General features: G+C 43.3%; 6 protein-coding genes across 10 annotated transcripts; 3 read left to right on the top strand and 3 right to left on the bottom strand.

The window, feature by feature from the left end:
- Positions 1 to 60: 60 nt before the first annotated feature.
- LOC6583367 (protein phosphatase methylesterase 1) lies at positions 61 to 2,353 on the bottom strand. 2 transcript variants are annotated; one of them, XR_006357632.1, is made up of 7 exons: positions 1,955 to 2,353; positions 1,680 to 1,878; positions 1,503 to 1,612; positions 1,119 to 1,430; positions 863 to 1,063; positions 430 to 806; positions 61 to 391 (listed from the first exon to the last, which is right to left on the bottom strand). XR_006357632.1 is itself a non-coding variant. In XM_002009001.4 (6 exons), exons 1-6 carry the CDS (start codon positions 2,026 to 2,028, stop codon positions 497 to 499), a joined length of 1,206 nt encoding a protein of 401 aa, XP_002009037.1. In that variant the 5' UTR covers positions 2,029 to 2,353; the 3' UTR covers positions 427 to 496. The 2 variants fall into 2 exon arrangements, 1 of the variants encoding a protein (XP_002009037.1); XM_002009001.4 differs by lacking the exon at positions 61 to 391 and having other exon boundaries at positions 427 to 806.
- A 598-nt stretch (positions 2,354 to 2,951) lies between these two features.
- LOC6583366 (N-acetylgalactosamine kinase) lies at positions 2,952 to 5,536 on the top strand. 4 transcript variants are annotated; one of them, XM_015162830.3, is made up of 6 exons: positions 2,952 to 3,073; positions 3,625 to 3,807; positions 3,872 to 4,045; positions 4,099 to 4,832; positions 4,904 to 5,108; positions 5,188 to 5,536. In XM_015162830.3, exons 2-6 carry the CDS (start codon positions 3,632 to 3,634, stop codon positions 5,372 to 5,374), a joined length of 1,476 nt encoding a protein of 491 aa, XP_015018316.1. In that variant the 5' UTR covers positions 2,952 to 3,073; positions 3,625 to 3,631; the 3' UTR covers positions 5,375 to 5,536. The 4 variants fall into 4 exon arrangements, with proteins under 4 accessions (XP_015018316.1, XP_015018317.1, XP_015018318.1 ...); XM_015162831.3 differs by lacking the exon at positions 2,952 to 3,073 and adding an exon at positions 3,223 to 3,422; XM_015162832.3 differs by lacking the exon at positions 2,952 to 3,073 and adding an exon at positions 3,422 to 3,512.
- Positions 5,537 to 6,584: 1,048 nt separating this feature from the next.
- On the bottom strand, positions 6,585 to 7,781 carry LOC6583365. Its single transcript, XM_032731050.2, has 2 exons — positions 7,706 to 7,781; positions 6,585 to 7,088 (listed from the first exon to the last, which is right to left on the bottom strand). The coding sequence occupies exon 2, from the start codon at positions 7,078 to 7,080 to the stop codon at positions 6,703 to 6,705; it is 378 nt and encodes a 125-aa protein (XP_032586941.1). The 5' UTR covers positions 7,081 to 7,088; positions 7,706 to 7,781; the 3' UTR covers positions 6,585 to 6,702.
- A 2,151-nt stretch (positions 7,782 to 9,932) lies between these two features.
- On the top strand, positions 9,933 to 13,006 carry LOC6583364. The gene is made up of 3 exons (XM_002008998.4): positions 9,933 to 11,207; positions 11,763 to 12,079; positions 12,133 to 13,006. Exons 1-3 carry the CDS (start codon positions 10,985 to 10,987, stop codon positions 12,925 to 12,927), a joined length of 1,335 nt encoding a protein of 444 aa, XP_002009034.1. The 5' UTR covers positions 9,933 to 10,984; the 3' UTR covers positions 12,928 to 13,006.
- A 65-nt stretch (positions 13,007 to 13,071) lies between these two features.
- Positions 13,072 to 15,468, bottom strand: LOC6583363 (signal recognition particle subunit SRP68). The gene is made up of 4 exons (XM_002008997.4): positions 15,248 to 15,468; positions 14,803 to 15,152; positions 14,079 to 14,741; positions 13,072 to 14,012 (listed from the first exon to the last, which is right to left on the bottom strand). Exons 1-4 carry the CDS (start codon positions 15,345 to 15,347, stop codon positions 13,305 to 13,307), a joined length of 1,821 nt encoding a protein of 606 aa, XP_002009033.1. The 5' UTR covers positions 15,348 to 15,468; the 3' UTR covers positions 13,072 to 13,304.
- A 228-nt stretch (positions 15,469 to 15,696) lies between these two features.
- On the top strand, positions 15,697 to 18,239 carry LOC6583362 (protein Pixie). The gene is made up of 5 exons (XM_002008996.4): positions 15,697 to 15,806; positions 16,085 to 16,298; positions 16,356 to 16,966; positions 17,025 to 17,741; positions 17,803 to 18,239. The coding sequence occupies exons 2-5, from the start codon at positions 16,086 to 16,088 to the stop codon at positions 18,092 to 18,094; spliced, it is 1,833 nt and encodes a 610-aa protein (XP_002009032.1). The 5' UTR covers positions 15,697 to 15,806; position 16,085; the 3' UTR covers positions 18,095 to 18,239.
- The last annotated feature ends 81 nt before the right edge of the window (positions 18,240 to 18,320 follow it).

Below are 18,320 nucleotides of genomic sequence, written 5' to 3'. Positions count from 1 at the left end.
TTCTACTTAATTAACTAAAAAGCATAGTTTGGGGCGCTAGAAACAATTGGGTTGCGCGTGTATAGTAGTAATTTTATAATTTTATTAAAATTATTTACTTGATATAATATAGTCGTTTTGTATAAGTTCAAATTGAATCGTGGCACATTTTCAATACAGACAAAAACTCACAGCTTAAGAATTTAAGAAGCGCAACTCAATGAAATTACTAGTTTTTGTAATCGGGCGTTTGGCTAACTGAGCGAATACTATAACGATTGAAAATACGTATGAATCTGTTGTAAGTAATCGAATAAATTATTGGAGTATATGGTAATATATATAGATAATACGGCTAGAGTATTTCTTGTTCCTATTCCTTATGCTTCCGTGCGTAAGTTTATATATATATATATATATATATATATATATATATATATATATATATATGTATACACGTCTGTAATGCTCCATTTAAAAATAGACATTTTGTGCTACAATTGTACAAGATTGAGGATTAACAGGAGGGCATGTGGCATCGAAACTCGCCGGCGGCCTCAGCAAAGCGATTGCGTATCAAATAGCCACTGATGACCTCAGCAACCTCGTGTGGACGATCCTCGTGTACGGCGTGACCACAGCGTGCCAACACTTGCATTTGGAAGCGTCCCTGCATTTGGCCAACGGTAAGTGTGCGATCAAGGCCATCAATGCTGGCCAGGAGCAATTGTTTAGGTATTCGTAAATTGAGGAACTTGTCGCTGAGACCCGAAAACCAGCCGACCCAATACTTTTCCGATTTAGCCAGATCAATACGCCAGGTGTAGCTACAAGTATTCAAAATGTCAGCGTTGCTTTTCCAATTTACCGTTGAAATACATACTTCTTGGCCGCATCTGTTGCTGCTTTAGTTGTCATGGGCTTCTTGAAGTCAACGCTTTCAGCTCCTTCTTCCCCGGTATTGCCTACCTCTTCATCTTCAGAAATGCTAAATGCATTGGGAAACATGCTCGTGTGATGCGCTTCCTCTAGCACCTCCTCTGGCAGGGGAAGATCATTCGTTGCCAATTTATTCGTTGTGCAGCTAAATCGGAAAATCAATTTAAATTAAAAGCTCTCTTCGCAATGACGTCACTCACTTAATTATCTGTCCAGGCATTGAGACTTTGGCACTGTCCACATTCCTCACCTGTCCGCTCCGAATGCACCATTCAATGGCATTCGGTATACTCTGAAAATACTTGGGACGCGAGCGCAGAAAGCTTTGCATGCTAGCTAAAGCTTCCATAGCTGTGCCCTCAACGACATCGATTACGGTGATGCCAATCAGAGTCGGCACCAATGCCATATGAGCAAAATGCACAGCAATGGCTCCGCCCATCGAGTGACCAACCACATAGATTTGTGGTACCTCCTCGGGATAGAGTTTTGTGATTAAATCACCAATGTCCCTATAAGTACATACAGAGCATAGCATTTAGGCATCTCCCACACACTCAGAGAAGCAACAGGCTACCACTTACTGTGATAACGTGTCTGCCGACAAGTCGTCCTCGTCATCCACTTTGCTGTCGCCGTGTCCTCGAAGGTCGACGCACAGACACTGACAGTGTATCATGCTTGTCACTTCCGACTGGAAGGTAGAACGGATAGTGATGGAATATGATAATTGCTCACATGTACAGCATACGTATACATACACAAAAGTGCGCCCAAGTAAGCGCCGAATAGCCCCCTCCGTGCAATAACAACAATATGGGGCCTGGTTTCTCGGGTTTTTTAGTGCGGTAGACTCGAAACATTCGGTGCTCGTCCACGACGACGTCTTCCTTCTCGGCGAAGAACTCGTTCCACATACATGGCCGGTAGTCCCTGATTCGTGATTTTTTAAATGAATCTCTGCAATGGCATATTAATTAGATGTCATGTCCTTCATCCTCCGCCCACACGCTTATAATTAGCGGAAAAAACTTACGCTCGGCCAATCCGGCCACCCGGAATGGTGGGTGGCAATTTCGACTTAAGCACTGTACGTTGTAAGCTTGACATTGCTTACGGATTGTCTGTCAAGTACTTCGGATGATATATTAAAATCTTTGTATTTTTTTTTTCGTTATGTTTTCGCTTCTGTTAGGCGCCAGAAGACTTTAACATTTGCTGATATGTTATTAACAGTGCATCTAATTTGAGTGTCAATGAAAAATATGGAGTTTTCTCAATCAGACACAAATTATTTAATTATTGACTGCATAAATGTATAAATTTCATTTAAACATTAGTTTAAATAGCTTTATTTCTTTGCGCGTAAATTAACTTTGCACCTTGTAACAGGTAAACTGACGACTTTTTGACAATCTATTTTATGTTAACCACAGTAAAAATGTACCTATAACAGAGCAGCTGTTGTCTAATACTTATCGATATTTTGAATTTGTTCTTAGAAGCTAGTAATTAATATATTTTTAAAAATCATAGTTATTTGCGTACTTAATTGTATTAATTATTATGTTAATAATATTCATAACGGCGGATGTACGATATATGTATGACTATCGAATATATTGATCGATAGTAACATATCAAATATATCGGCGGCTCAACAAAAATTTAAATTGACGGAGTCTATCATAATATATACAAAATATATAAATCTACAAAAAAAAAGAGCATAACTGAGCACACTACTGCACGAATTTTAAAGATTTCGATTTGAATATTTACTTGAGCATAAATATGTATGTGATTAAATTTACATTTGCGTACAAACCTGTTTCTAAAAGCTCATCAAAATGTCTTTTTTTTTAAGTGTAGCCACATAGCAGGGCTACAGTGAGCATGACCTACATGGAATTCAGGCTGATAACGAACAGCTAATGTAAACAAAACTCTAGAAGACGTCGCACCAATGAGACGCAACACATACTTTTTTAATATCTGCCTAAACAAAACGGAAACTGGACTGGCTTGAGCTCTCAGTTTCCCATTAGCGGTCGTAGCGTTCGCACACAATCAACTACAATTCAGTTGCTCGCTTGATAACGTAAAAACTCATTCCAAGTGTTCTTCGCTTCTGAAAGCCTGATAATATCTGTTGGTATGTGTACAAAAAGCACTTTCGGTTAATAGAATTGTAAAAAAAGAGAAAGTATATTAGCTGAAACACACTCAAAACACCCGCCAATGCAATGTATATTTATCTTATGTCTGGCAACGCCTTCATATCAGCTGTTATCTTCAGCTATTCTCTCTCTCTGAGCGCGTTAGGTTTTGCCGGTGCAATATGTAAGCGATAAGTTTGTGCACTTTGCAGTCATTTTGGTCAATTTAATTAATACAATTTGAGTCAATTTAACGAGTGATGCAACCTAATATACTTCCGAAACCGATATTTGCCAGTTAGCAAGTCGTTGCATATTTAATCACTCCAATGACATTGTGATAAGGTGAGAGCCGCGCTGATAACAGTTATTTTGCACACCTTCCGTATATGTATACATATGTGAGTGAGTGTGTGTGTAGCTAATTTTGTTTACGTACGTATTTTCTTTTTAATGGGCCTGTATTATTATTATTACGGCTCAACGGGGTATTGTGACACGTTCACATTCTTATAACGAAAACATATTTTTTCTATCGAATTGCAAGTTAAATAATGGCATTGAATAGTGGAAACGGTACAGTCCCAGACTCCAAAGTGGGAGATGAGCATGTTGCAGTGCAAAAGCTTCAGCCCGATGCCAAGATCTATGAGCGCTTAATGACACTGGGCGGCTTTTTCAAGGAGCAATACGGCGATGAACCAGAGTTCTATGTGCGTGTACCCGGACGGTAAGGGGATAACATAACTTTATTTGTATAATCCTGATCCTTATATGTTTATGTTCTGCAATAGCGTCAACATAATCGGCGAACATGTCGACTACTGTGGGTACTCTGTGCTGCCCATGGCCGTGGAGCAGAGCATTATTCTAGCCGTGGGCACAAACAAGCAACAGGCGCAACTAGAGCTGCATCATCTGGATGAAGGCAAATTTCAAAGCTTTGATTGCGATCTAAATAACGTTGAGTAGGTTAAATACAGACAGCAAATGTATTTGTATTTATATCTTTCACTGTTAGCATCAAGCTGCCCAAGACTGGAGGCCCGGCCTGGTACAGCTACTTTCTGTGTGGCATCAAAGGCATACAGGAAGAGCTGAATGACAAGTGGCGCCCAATTGGTATGCGCATTGCTCTCAGTGGCAACGTTCCTTTGGCCGCCGGACTGTCCAGTTCCAGTGCTTTGGTCAGCGCCGCTGTACTGGCTACAGGACATACTCAGGGCATGCCGTTGGATCGCAAGCAGCTGGCCTCGATTTCGGCAAGCTGTGAGCAATATATTGGCACCCACAGCGGTGGCATGGATCAAGCCATTGCCTATCTGGCGAAGCAGGGCTGCGCCCAACACATCGAATTCCATCCGAAGTTAAAGGGAACGCCGGTTACGTTGCCCGCCGGAAGTTGCTTTGTGGTCGCCAATAGCCTTGTGCAGAAGCGGAAAGCAGCCTCTTCCGACTACAACGAACGCGTCGTCGAGTGTCGTTTGGCTACGCGTTGGCTGGCAAAGTCACAGAAGTTGCCCAACTGGAAGGAGCTTATTAGATTCATAGATCTCGAGGAGGCTTGTCATTTGGATAATGCTTCTTATGTGAAGCTCATTGATCAGCAGTTGAAAAAATCGCTTTACACACGCGAGGACATTTGCGAGGGCCTCGGCATCACGGAACAAGAGCTGGAAACAGATTTCCTAACGTCCAGCACCCAGCACATGCAACAGTTCAAGCTGCGGCAACGCGCCTTGCATGTTATCCAGGGTTAGTTTTGAATGCATTTCAATAATTATATAATTATTAGAAATATATATTTATCTAATTGTTATCCACAGAGTCGGGGCGTGTGGTCCAGTTTCGTCAGATTTGCGAGCAGCTACAACGCCGCTCCAGCAAACAGGACATTGAGCAGCTGGGTCAGCTCATGCAACAGTCCCATCACAGCCTGCGCGAGCTTTATGAGTGCTCACATCCGGATTTAGAGCGCCTCGTGGCCCTATCTGTCAAGCAAGGCGTCAGCGCACGTGTTACGGGCGCGGGGTGAGTAGTTATTGATATCTTTTATCTGCCTAATCTCTAATCAAATATATAATAAAAATGCTTTCAACTCCGTTCACAGCTGGGGCGGTTGCATTGTGGCCATGTGCGACTCAGTAAAGGCTGCTTCAGATTACGTCAACGTACTCAAGCGCGAGTACTACGCTCAATTGCCTGCTCATCTCTTGGAGCGCTATCAGCCCAACGACTTCAATGAAGTCGTCTTTGCCACGTTCCCCAGTAACGGCGCCGAGCTATTTGTACAATAATCAAAGACACTTTTGTAAACCTGTATATAATATAGCACCTCCACACCATATAATATTTTTATTTAGCTATTGCACAGTTTGCCATATCATAGTTCCACTACTTATAATATATAGATGCATGTAAAATTGCTTTAAATATAAAAACTCATGATTTTAATATTATTTTATTGGGAAATAAAAATTACAATTTTTTGAATTTACATATTACCTTTAACACAAAACTAATGTATATTTATATACAAGCAGAAGTATGTACTTGTAATGTATATAAGCAAGAATCTGGAATTTAATAAAAAATGCATAATACCCCAAATTTTTAAAAAGAGTTCAAAATATAAATAAATTGAAATAATTATTTTCTTTATTAGCTAAATTTCTATTTCTTTTAATTTAAATTTAAATTTTTACTGATATTGTTGATCTTCAATTGGGACTTTCATATTTTTATTAATACTCGTGCTCTATTAATATAGAATTTTAACAATGTAATTTAAGAGCGGCAATTCGCCCTATAGATTATCTTGTAATGATATATTGGCCATTCATACAGAATTCTCTCCACCCTTGAAAGGGTGTTCGTTCTCACGGCGCATCGAATGGATAGGATTATTACTCTTTTAATGCACATGCTCTCGCATTGTCAGCTCTATAAGTTAAAAATCCAGATCACCAATACATGTACTACTACAATCGCTTGCTCACATCTATAGGAAACTGTGTTAGGTTATTAACAACAACAATAAAGTGAACCTTTAGCAATAAAAATGACCGCTTTAAACCTGTTTCAGAGCTATTCGAAAAATCTTTATAGCTCAACACCTTATGTCTATAAATCCCCAACAGTGATCAGAAATGCTAAAGTCAGAAGATTCCGAGTAGCAGACGACCTCAATCGCGAACCTTTTTATCTTAGAAAGCAAAAGTAATTTGTCTAGCAACCTTTCTGTTAAGGCTTATTAATCCTTGATAAATGTATCAAAGGTATTTAATTATATTTAATTATAATTATCCGAGAAAATATTTAATTTTCATTTGATTGCCCACATCAAAGCTATCTAATTCGATTTAGTATATATTATTATATAATATTATAAAAAGTTAAGCACATTTTTTGTTTTTACAAGGTCAACAGAAAAGTTGCAACAATTTAGCCTGTCTATCAACTTAGGATAGCCTCAACAATTCCTTATCTGACAAGCCTCTCGACGTATACGATTAAAGAAATTGATGATTATATTTTAAAATATCAAATTATATAATACACATAAGCAACAAAGTACGAACTAGAATACAACAAGGCACAGGAGATACGGGACATGTTTTCCCATTTATCTGCGACTCAGATAACCCGCGTTCTTGAAGAGCTTGTAGACCTGTTCGCGGGGAATCTTCTCCGCCTCCCGGTGGACAACGGCCATTTCCTTGCGGGTGAGCAGGGACTCCTTGGCCAGATTGGCTGCAATGATGGGATCATCATAGAATCGGGCACTCTTCGATAACTCGTGAGGCAGCTCCGACTCCCACTGTGCGTTCTTCACCACCGACGGATGCGCCTCGGCTGTGGCGTATCCCGTATACGGCGACTCTGGCTCATACGCCGCCTTGGCTGGCAGTCCCAGTGCCTGGTGGTAGAAGAACTGAGCCCGAGCTGTGCTCAGGGCGAGTGCAAGGCAAGCGAACACACAGAACAGGCGGGTGGACCACATCGTAGGCGCTGCAAGAGAGGAGAGCTTATTGTAGGTGAGCCGTTCCATTTTGGTTTAATTGAAGGCTAGTAAACGATATGGCTATGGGCCTAATAATTTGGGTGCGTTGGCCATTGGTCAGTGGCAATTTGTAATCTTTCAGCAGAAACTGTCAGTTACGTGCGTCATAAATTATTTACGGAAAAATCAATTATCGCGCCAACAAGTGGAGCGACTAGGCACAGGCCTGAACACGACTCTGGCCTAACTGGCAGCAATTGTTGCTGCTGCAACAGCAACTGTTGCTGCTGCTGCTGCTGCAGTAACTGGCGCTTTATCCATGAACTTTTCGCAATTGACGTTTGTCTTTCTTTATTTGTTTATTTATGTATTGGCTGAATGATAACAACGGACAGCTGCAGCGACTTAATTGTCAGTCTGCTCCACATAGGCTGAAATATTTCACAGTCTTAGTCACAATTAAAAATTAGCATTCGAACGAGAGGCGCGCAGCTTGGCATTTGAACAGAACTGGAGCCAAAGTCAAGGTTGCACATTAACTGCCCTCACAACAACAACAACAACAGCAGCAACAACAAACATCGTTGATTGTGATCTTAATCTCGATCTCTTTGGTAACGCCCACCACTTGACTCAACACTGGGGAACTGGAACAAACACTGCACCTGGCTGACTGGCTGACTCTCTGGCTGGCTGGCAAAGTTGACACAGAAACTGTAACTGAAATTCGAATAACGAGGTGGCGTACTTTTATGTGTTTCACGTTGAATGCCACAGCAAACGAGTTTCACTCAACGCGCATTGAGTCGAATCCAAGCGAGAAACACTCAAAGCTGTGCGCCGAGCGCTGCAAGTTTGAGTGGCTTGAAAGGCGTCTACACATGGGTGTATTTACTTTGTATTCAATTAATTATGGATGAAAGAGCAACAATTGCGTGTCGACCTAGGCCTAGGCCATAGTCTGTGCAATTAAATGCGTCAGCTTTTTGCTCAGACTGCCGTAAAGTTTCTCATGCTCTACAAAATGCCCGCCAAAAAAGGTCGCCTGTTGCCGGTTGCTTTACAGCTGTGCACAGAGTGCAGAGGGCAATCATGCTCGACTAGATGACACCCTGGACAAGTACCGAGAAGAGTCGAGTAGGAATAAGCCAAGCTACAGGCACACTTATCCAAGTAAATCGGATTTTTATTCGCATCTCCATTCCAACTACTTTAATTTTACAGCACTATTTCCTATGCCCATACCCATCTAGTATATCATAGGGTATTCAATTTGGAACTTTAAATGTTTTCTTTATTTCCATTACGCTTTCCTTGAAGCTAGCCTATGTCAAATATCTATTTTCATTTAAGTATATGCAACTGAGAAATTTTTTAACCAATATTTTGATACAGGAAAATGGATGGGATCCCTGCGATGTGGATTACTAGACAGTATAATAGTGCTGTCAACCCACATTCTTTTAAGCAGAGGTATATGGTACTGTGACATAGTCGTAATTTAATCAAATAAGTTAATTTTGGGCAGCTTCAACTTTTTAAGGATTTTCCTTAGATATTCCATATTTCAGCTACGTATTATTCATCAGTAATCTTACTTTATAAAGTAATATTTATTGAGAGTTTAACAGAATGTTATTAACTTTATTTATTTCAGCTTTTGCCTTAGACACCCTGGCGTCTATCAGGCAATCAATTCAACTCAAGCGACTCTATCGTCTGCTGTGCTTAGAGGGTATATTTATTGTTTCTCTTATGTATGTATATGTGTAATTTGCTTAGAATCGGAATCCAAATCCAAGTGCGATTGCGTTTGCAATTTCAATTTCGAGTTTTGAAAGTGTTGTTTGACCCTGAAACTGAATCTGAAACTGAGTGCTCAACCAGCTCAATCTCTCAGCTTCTCAGTCTCGACTGGAGCGGAACGTGAAGCTGCACATGTTTGACCCTAATTTGTTGTGGCTGCTCACAGTCAGCGCTGGGGTTATTCAACCGCTGATGTCAGCTGATGCGGAAGCAGCTCTCCACCCGGGGGGCTGTGGCCGAGGGAACAGCTGGGCTCTGGCTGGGCTTATATTTCGATTGCCTTGAACTTAAGCGCGTAGGCGGCACAGGTGCGTGGCTCAATGTGTCTTTGTGGTAATTACATTGGCTGACTCTTGGCTTGGCTTCATATCTAGGGTGTGGTCTAACAAATCGGTGTTTATTTGTTGGCCCTGTCGAATTCGATATTTAATGAATAGTGATTTGTAGATGCATATTTAAGAGATATTATTCAAATACCACTATATATGGCTGCATTGTTAGCATGGGATTAACAGCGAAACCTCTCGAATGGTTTTGTGATATTTAATATATTTAGTTTTGATTAGATAGTAATGTGGTGAATCAAATTATATATTTTCACTTTGCCATCTTACTTATTAGTTTGAATCATTCGCTCTGATCATGTGTAAATTGAAATATACACTATAAGTAATCTGATCGAAGATTTCCTCTCTTACATTTTAAATTGCCAAAATCATGTGCTTAGAAGTAGGAGAATTTTAGGTAAGATAATGTTCTTGATTAAAGTCGTAATACAAATCCTATTATATTTCCTGTTTATAACTACCAAAGGCGAACATTTTTATCTAATTACATCATAATAAGTAATTAGCATTTTTCCATCACTCATAACAGCTCATTTAAAATATTTTCAGATATACTATGTTACATCATAAAAACTATTTATCCCTTAATATATCATTCGAAATACTTTCATATACAATAGTAGTTAAAGATATAAAATACAAATTAAATGGAATTAGGTACCATATACTATTTTATAGAACATCAATTAAAACTTTTTTTGTGAAACAGATTTATTTTATTAGTAAAGTATCACGTTTCGTGATTGTTTGATAAATTACGCATAATTTAAGTTTTTCAATATTTACAAATATCTCACTTTCACATAACAGTTATGTTTTGAGTGGCTTCTGAGCAACCTTCAAGTATTATTTCGACTTATATTTACTTAAACACCTCAGCCTACACAAGCTCACACACACACACACACATAGAGCTTAAATAAACTCAGCTGGGCGCAGTGGCGTCAAGGCCGTTGCCTGCAGTTTCAAGTGCACGCAATTCTGGCACAATGCAAACGACTATGCACAACACGGCGTATGAGCAACATCATATCCGCTTTGCCATTGCTGAGGTTAAGCATACGCACAGTGTACACTCGTGAAATGAGCGAAAGTTCGCACTGACCCCACCTTGAACGGTAACGGCCCGAACAACAACAACTGCAACGGTGACAGCGAACTACACTAAGAGAGAGAGCGAGGCGTTGCCTCCTTTGCCTGCCGGCTTTCAAATGAACTGCAGGAAAGAGAAATAGAAAGAGCGAGCGAGAGAGAGGATTAAAGAGAAACTTTGCAATAGCTCGCTCGCTCGCTCTCTATTATTGCAAATGCACTTGTGAGCTGTGCGTCTGTGTGTGTGTGCGTGCGTGTGTCTGGGTGTTGGTGAGTGCATTCTTAATGCAGTGGAAAATCGTTCTGACGTTGTGGTTCAGTTGTCGTTGTGCCGTCCGACAGTCGGTTTACTTCAGCGCATTTGCACGTCTGTGCGAAAGTCAGAATAAAACTGCAACTGAAACTGAAACAGAAATTTCAATTAGTGCACATAAATTAGCAAAAATCAATGGCATAGGCAAAAATAAATATAAAGAATTATAATACAAGACAATAAACATATGAGCCGCGATCAAGTGACCTGGCCCAATTCGGAAATTCATGCCAGTGGTGCAATGTCTCTAAAATGCTGCAGTTGCACAAACCAATAAATTGGGCGCACAATTTAGCTTCAGCTCCACTTCAGACTTTCAATCAGTTGAGTTTGGGCTGCGGGCAGAATGACGACGACTGCCATGGCGGCATGTGCATCGAATGGCGTCAGTGATCAGGCCGGCACAACAGCAGCAAATCAATATGTGGAGGACATCGAGTGTTTGCGCAAACTGTTTCGATCGAAGAATTTAACAAAGTTCAGCATCGGCCAAATCTCGTGCAGCGCGGGCAGCAGCAGCGGCGACAACTACATGTCCTTGGTGAAGCGGGTGACAATCCATGATGCGGGTAAAGAAGCTGCTGATTTGCTGGACAGACTTGTATCCATCGTCCAGCAAATTGAAGTCAAGCTGCGTTCAGCCTATTGATTAATTTTGCTGCTCGCGTTGCTCTTGTGGTTGTTGTTGTTGTTGTTGCTACACTTTTAGCGGCGACGTCAACTGACCTTGTTATACGAATTCTAAATGCAATATAGATATATATATGTATATGTATTATACATTTGCTAAAGGTCAACACGCACACTCGCCCACACACGAATACAAACGTAAACTCACACGCACACAGCAGGCAACTGAGCGACTCTCTCAGCACACACACACACACAGTCGCACACATCCATACAAAAGCACACACATTCTGACAAAGAGCAAACAACTTCATTCATAAAATTTACTATGGCGCGTAAACAAAAGTCAGCTGTTCTGCTTGCGAAAGAGAGAGGGAGAAGCGGAGCGTGAGAGAGGCGCAAGCGTTGCTCTCTGTCTATGTGTGTGTGTGTGTTTTGCTGTGTTCTGGCTTTGATTTATTCTGTTTTGTTTTGTTTTGTTTCGCTTCTTTCAGCGGCTGCTGAGAGCGCGACTGCAACTGCCAGCTGCTCAGTCATCATCAAGCGTCAGATTGCGAGCATCTCGCGTCGGCAGCTTTACCGTTGCGGCGAGGCGTTCACAAACGAGATCAACGTGTATCAGCATGTGGTGCCGCTGCTCTGCCGCTACAGCCAGCAGCCTCTGTTTCCGCAGTGCCACATTGCATCCCATACAGATGGAAGTCCGAGTGGCGAGCCCATTATCGTGCTGCAGGACCTCAAGGCGCTGGGCTTCCGCATGATGAACCGCTTGGCCGGTCTCGACTTGCGGCACTGCCTGCTCGTGATGAAGGTAAGCAACAAGCATACCTCGACATCGCCCAATTTACATCCATAATTTTGCAGAAACTGGCGCAGTTGCACGCAGCTTCGCTGGCCGCACAGCATCTGGAATCTGCCCACTTCGCTGAGCAGTGCGCGCACATGAGCGAGATTGTCTACTGTCCGGATGCCGCCGACTTCTATTCGCGTATACTGGACACATCGGTGCAGCAGGCGCTGGACAGCCTGAATGCGTCGAATGCAGATGGCTATCTCTCGGCGCCCATACGCCTCATCGAGCAGCTGCAGCCGAAGTTGTTCGGCCAGCTGCATCAGAGCATCAATGCGGCAGCCGCAACGCCGCTCAGCGTGATCTGCCACGGCGACCTCTGGCTGAACAATCTAATGTTTCGCTCACAGCCCGAGGAGGTCATCTTCTTCGATCTGCAAGCCATGCGACGCACCTCGCCCGTGTTTGATCTATTGCACTTCATATACACCAGCACGCACCGCCAGCTGCGCGACGTGCACACGGACACATTGCTAGCTGCCTACGCAGAGGCGCTGCGCAAGGAGCTGGGCCAGCAGCTGCGTCATACGCCGGCAGCCAACCAGCTGGCTGAACTCTGTGAAATCTTCTCCTTGCAACGCCTCAGCGAGGACTATGTGCGTCATGTGCACTACGGATTGGCCATTTCCATGTGGATACTGCCTGCCGTCACCTTTGATCCCAACAATATACCCGACCTGGATGTGATAAGTGAGCTGAACCTGAATGGAAAAGAGATTAACTGTACGCAGAAGCTGACGCCCGAGTATCATCTGCGTATCAGAGATTTGGCCCTGGAGTTCTACGAGCACGGCTACCTGGGCGTGTGATTAGGTGCACCACTAGTAGTTATTAAACCCTTTGAGCCAAGTTGTTTTCATCTCAATAAACACAAGCAATATCCCTCCACTTTGTTACTGTTATCTCAGTGCGATGCAGTTGGTCAACGGAAATCCCGTTATAACAATTGACAATTGCAGCATTTGTTGCTTCCTTTATTACCAATGATTCCTCACTATTGTAGCTTAAACGAATTTTGTTGATAAGTGTTCTGTGTTGGCTGGTCGTTGGTAATTATAATAAAAAAGCCATGATCTAAAAGAAAAAAACAGATGAGCGCACAAGTTTGTTGGACGTTCCTATAAAAGCAAACATGGAATTTCAGCAGGGGGGCGTAGACTTTTGATTACTCAAACGAGCCACTGTCTCACTTATTGCCACCTCCGCCCCAGCCAAGGAAGCCCTTCACAAAGCCCGTGATGGAGGCACCCTTCTTTCCGGGCGATTCGAGCTTATCCTCCAGGGATGGTAGTTCCAAGTAGTTCATGGCCAGATCGAAGAACAGGGGCTTGCAGGGTATGGGCTCCATGTCGGGCGTCAGTTTGAACACATTAGGCGACCGGGTGTGCAGCGACTGATCCTCTTTATATTGCGAGAGACGTTCGTACAGCGGCTTCGTTGTCTTCTGCGATTTGGTGGAGACGCCACTCGCATCCTCGCTGTTGTCATCTTCCAGCACGCTATATGCAAGAGCCGAAAACTTGCTGCCATCGATTGAGGCAACAATTTTCTTGAGCTCCGATTGCAAATCAAATTCAGCGCAGGATTTGCCCTTGAGCGCATCGTTGGCGTAGTTGGACGCACGCTCGTACAGCGCCACTGCCTCCTTCCACTTTTTCATATCGATCAGAGTGAGCGCAATGTAATAGCAGCGGAAGGCCTTAAACGTAAGCGCCAGGTTGGCAACCTCGCTCTGATACTGAGTATCCTCCTCCATGCCGCTGATTTGCTGCATTTCGGTAACATTCTGCAAGATGATCTCGTACAGACGTGCCAAATCCTGCGGGCGTACGCGTTTGCCCTCGGTTTGAGCTTGCCCTTGCTGCTGATTGGGATCATCGAAGTTCAGCTTGGCCTGGGTAAATGAATTTATTAACTTATTTGAAAGTGATCGACACCAGAGCTGACTGTGGATAATTACCTGATCAACCAAGCACAAATTGCGCTGCAGAGTGCGGCTGTGGCGTATGTAGCTCAAATATGCCAGCAAGTATTGCACGCCCGAAACAGTTTGACCTGTGGTCAGAGAGCGTAGCTTGGGATCCTGTTTAATCTCATCCCGCACTGCCTGTATGGCATCCTTGCAATCCATCAATATGCGTTCAATCAGCTCAATCTTGGCATCCTGTTTCGTTGTCTTGGCCAGTGCCTTGTCCAGCTCCTGGGCGCTAAGCAAGAATAGGCGTACCTTTTCGGGACGAACGGTGACCTTGCGGCCACGCCAATCGATCGTCTGGAGTCCCTCGCTGCTCTCCGATTTCGTTTGACTAACCAGCACATCCAAGTTCTCCAACACGCCCTGAGCCCGCAGTTCTAGGATTTCATCGATCTTGCCGCCGCTGGCACCACCGCTAATGTTATACGCACAATAGCGCAAGTTCGGAGTAAACTCATTCACCTTGGCACGATACAACTCCTGATCGTCGTCGGGCAGAGCTTTCGCCAGGTTCTCGTACACCACCTGGGCCCGCTTTAAGTGCTCACCAGCCGACTTCCACAGCTGCAGTTCAAAGTGCAATGTACCATGCATCCAGGCCACATATGCCTCGCACTCAAGCTTCGTGCGCGCATCGAACGCTTCCGTCTGTGGTATAAATATAAATGTTTATTATAATGTAATATCACCAAGTAGCCAATTTACTAACATTGCACAGCTCCTGTAATTGAAGAGCGTAGAAACAGGCGCGACGCAGCTTGTTTATCAAATGAAAGCGCTTTCGCGGCTCCGTGTTGGCCTCTTGTTTCAGCTGCATAGCATAGGCCCAGGCACGCTCCGCACTTATTAGCGGTATGTGTATGAATCGCTCGTCCGCCTTTTTCCCCGTCAGTTGGGATAGTGTTACATCGCGACGCTTAAAGTGACGCTTGTCGCCCTGGGGATACTTCAAAGCCTTGCGCAGACGTCGAATGCGGCGTGTGCAGTAGCCACGATATCGTTGATAATCGCCGTGTCGGAGACCATGTTGTTGCTGGGCATCCTTGATCATGTGCAGGACTGCAATAATTGCACCAAAAAAAATATTGTTTTCAATTTCCACACATTTTTAGGTTAATTGTCAGCAGCTCCCGTGGTGGGGTACTTAGACTCACTTTCAACTGTGAAGATTTTCACTGGTTCTGGCACCAGAGTGCTGCTGTCACTTTTCTCCACAGCTTCTGCATTATTTGGACTTGGTTCCTCAACAACCATTATTATTATTTTAATGCCAACAATACACCTACAACGTGTAAATATTCACGGATGTTTAAGAAATATACGAATGCACGACGGTCGGGTCGTCAAACGTAAACGTCATCATTGTTTTCCATTCCGGTGGTGGAACTCAATGAAATAAAAGTATCGATATTTTACATCACAAGTTTTTTCATTTATTTCAGCCGTAACCAAGTGATTGTTAAATTTGATTGTGTTAGTTATTTGTTAAAACAGTTACATTATATTTTTTAAAGAAACAGTTATTTATTGGGTGCTTATTTTCAATTGCAAAAATTATCTACACCTGCATATATCGATGTTATCGGTGTTCTTGGAGCTTACCCACCATTAGCAATCACTATCGTGCACTCCCTTTGAAACTTGTTGGCTGACAACGCAAGAGCGTGCGTTGACGTTCTGCTTGTTTAAAATAAATTTCAGACAAGTTCGCAGGTAAATTACAAGTAAATTTGTGTATAAACATAATTACGGCACATTGGAAATCGCGGCAAGTGCCACAGCTCATTCGATATTTTGCTATAAAGCATTTGTTTTGAGGTTATACTTTCACTGCACGCAACTTGATTGCCCTGTCCGTCGCCCCTTCCCGCATTGCACTAGTTTTGTTTTGACGGCTGCTTTTGACATTTGCAACGTTGACAGTGCCCAATGCGCGGAGCTGAATGATATTTGGAATATTAATAATTCAAATCACATTTCGCTTCCACCAGCATGTCGCGCAGGAAAGAAAACGAGGAAACGGACAAGCAGACGCGTATTGCCATCGTCAGCGATGACAAGTGCAAGCCGAAGCGTTGTCGGCAGGAGTGCAAGAAGTCCTGTCCGGTGGTACGCATGGGCAAACTGTGCATTGAAGTGACGCCCACGTCGAAGATAGCATCACTTTCCGAGGAGCTGTGCATCGGATGCGGTATCTGTGTCAAGGTATGCATTCTCTTCGCAACTACTTGCCCAACAGCTGTTAATCGAATTCCTTTACAGAAATGTCCGTTTGAGGCCATTACAATCATCAACTTGCCCAGCAATTTGGATAAGCACACAACGCATCGGTATAGTAAAAACTCGTTCAAGCTACATCGCCTGCCCATCCCAAGACCTGGTGAAGTCCTCGGCTTGGTTGGCCAAAATGGTATAGGCAAGTCGACAGCGCTGAAAATTCTTGCTGGTAAGCAGAAGCCGAACTTGGGAAAATATGCGAACCCACCGGACTGGACGGAAATCCTGGCCTACTTCCGAGGCTCCGAGCTGCAGAACTATTTCACTAAGATCCTCGAAGACAACCTTAAAGCCCTGGTCAAGCCTCAGTATGTGGATCAGATTCCAAAAGCAGTTCGTGGCACTGTTGGTGACCTGCTCGATAAAAAGGATGAACGAGATCTGCAAACGAAGATTTGCGACATGTTGGATCTGTCCCACATTCGCGATAGAGAAATTGCGCAACTTTCTGGTGGAGAGCTTCAACGATTTGCTATTGCGATGGTGTGCATACAGAATGCTGACATTTTCATGTTTGACGAGCCGTCCTCTTATCTGGATGTTAAGCAGCGTCTGAATGCTGCCTTGACTGTTCGATCGTTGCTGCATCCTACCAAGTATATAAATGATTTGCAAGTCCATATTTACCATGCTAACGTATTACTTTTTCAACAGGTTCATAATCGTTGTGGAGCACGATTTATCTGTGCTGGATTATCTGTCAGATTTCATCTGTTGCCTGTATGGTGTGCCCGGCTGCTATGGTGTTGTGACTATGCCTTTCTCGGTGCGTGAAGGTATCAACATCTTTCTGGACGGTTTTGTGCCAACGGAGAACATGCGTTTCCGTACGGAGTCGCTTACTTTCAAGGTATCCGAGTCGGCCACGGAGGAGGAGATCAAACGCATGAATCATTACGTTTACCCCTCGATGGTTAAAACATTGGGCAAATTCGAGTTGACCATAGAGAAGGGTCATTTCAGTGACTCGGAAATCCTGGTGCTGCTTGGTGAGAACGGAACGGGCAAGACAACGTTTATTCGCATGCTCGCTGGCAATCTGCAGCCGGATGGTGAAGTAGAGCTGCCAATGCTGAACATTTCGTACAAGCCGCAAAAGATTTCACCCAAGTTCCAAAATCATGTGCGTCATCTGCTGCACGAGAAGATTCGCGATGCCTACGTGCATCCGCAGTTCATTGCGGATGTCATGAAACCCATGAAGATCGAAGAGATCATGGACCAGGAGGTACAGAACCTCTCTGGTGGTGAATTGCAGCGTGTAGCCCTGGTGCTCTGCTTGGGCAAGCCAGCTGATGTATACCTTATCGACGAACCCTCTGCATATCTGGATTCTGAGCAACGTTTGGTCGCCGCCAAAGTGATAAAGCGGTAAGTAGTTTACTTCTTAATTCAATTCAAATTTATTTCATGACGGTTTTTTAATTTACAGTTACATTCTGCATGCCAAGAAGACTGGCTTTGTAGTGGAGCACGATTTCATTATGGCGACATACCTGGCGGATCGTGTCATTGTTATTGAGGGTCAGCCCTCGGTGAAGACCACTGCGTACTCGCCCCAATCTCTGCTCAATGGCATGAATCGATTCCTTGAGCTGTTGGGCATTACTTTCCGACGAGATCCCAACAACTTCAGGCCGCGCATCAATAAGAATAACTCGGTCAAGGATACGGAACAGAAACGCTCTGGACAGTTCTTCTTCCTGGAAGATGAGGCTGCGTAATTGTGTACAGAATTGATTGCCGTCAGCTTTGTTTGAGAACTCGGGTTTATTCGTTTTACTGTACAAGCTAATCGCGTTTTTCTCTTTAAAAGTCACTTTATCTTTTTATTGCATTTTTTAACAATGAACACATCTTCAAACATGATTTTCGTTATTTTTTGTGCAGAATTACAAACAATCGAGCATATTAAGAGTTCTTTAAAGTGAGTTTTTTTACAAACACCGA

The sequence above is a fragment of the Drosophila mojavensis genome, unplaced genomic scaffold (assembly GCF_018153725.1).
Source record: "Drosophila mojavensis isolate 15081-1352.22 unplaced genomic scaffold, ASM1815372v1 contig_74, whole genome shotgun sequence".
In the NCBI taxonomy this organism is placed as follows: Eukaryota; Metazoa; Arthropoda; class Insecta; order Diptera; family Drosophilidae; genus Drosophila; species Drosophila mojavensis.
Note: the sequence above shows the minus strand (reverse complement) of the source record. Positions and strands in the feature narration are given on the sequence as shown.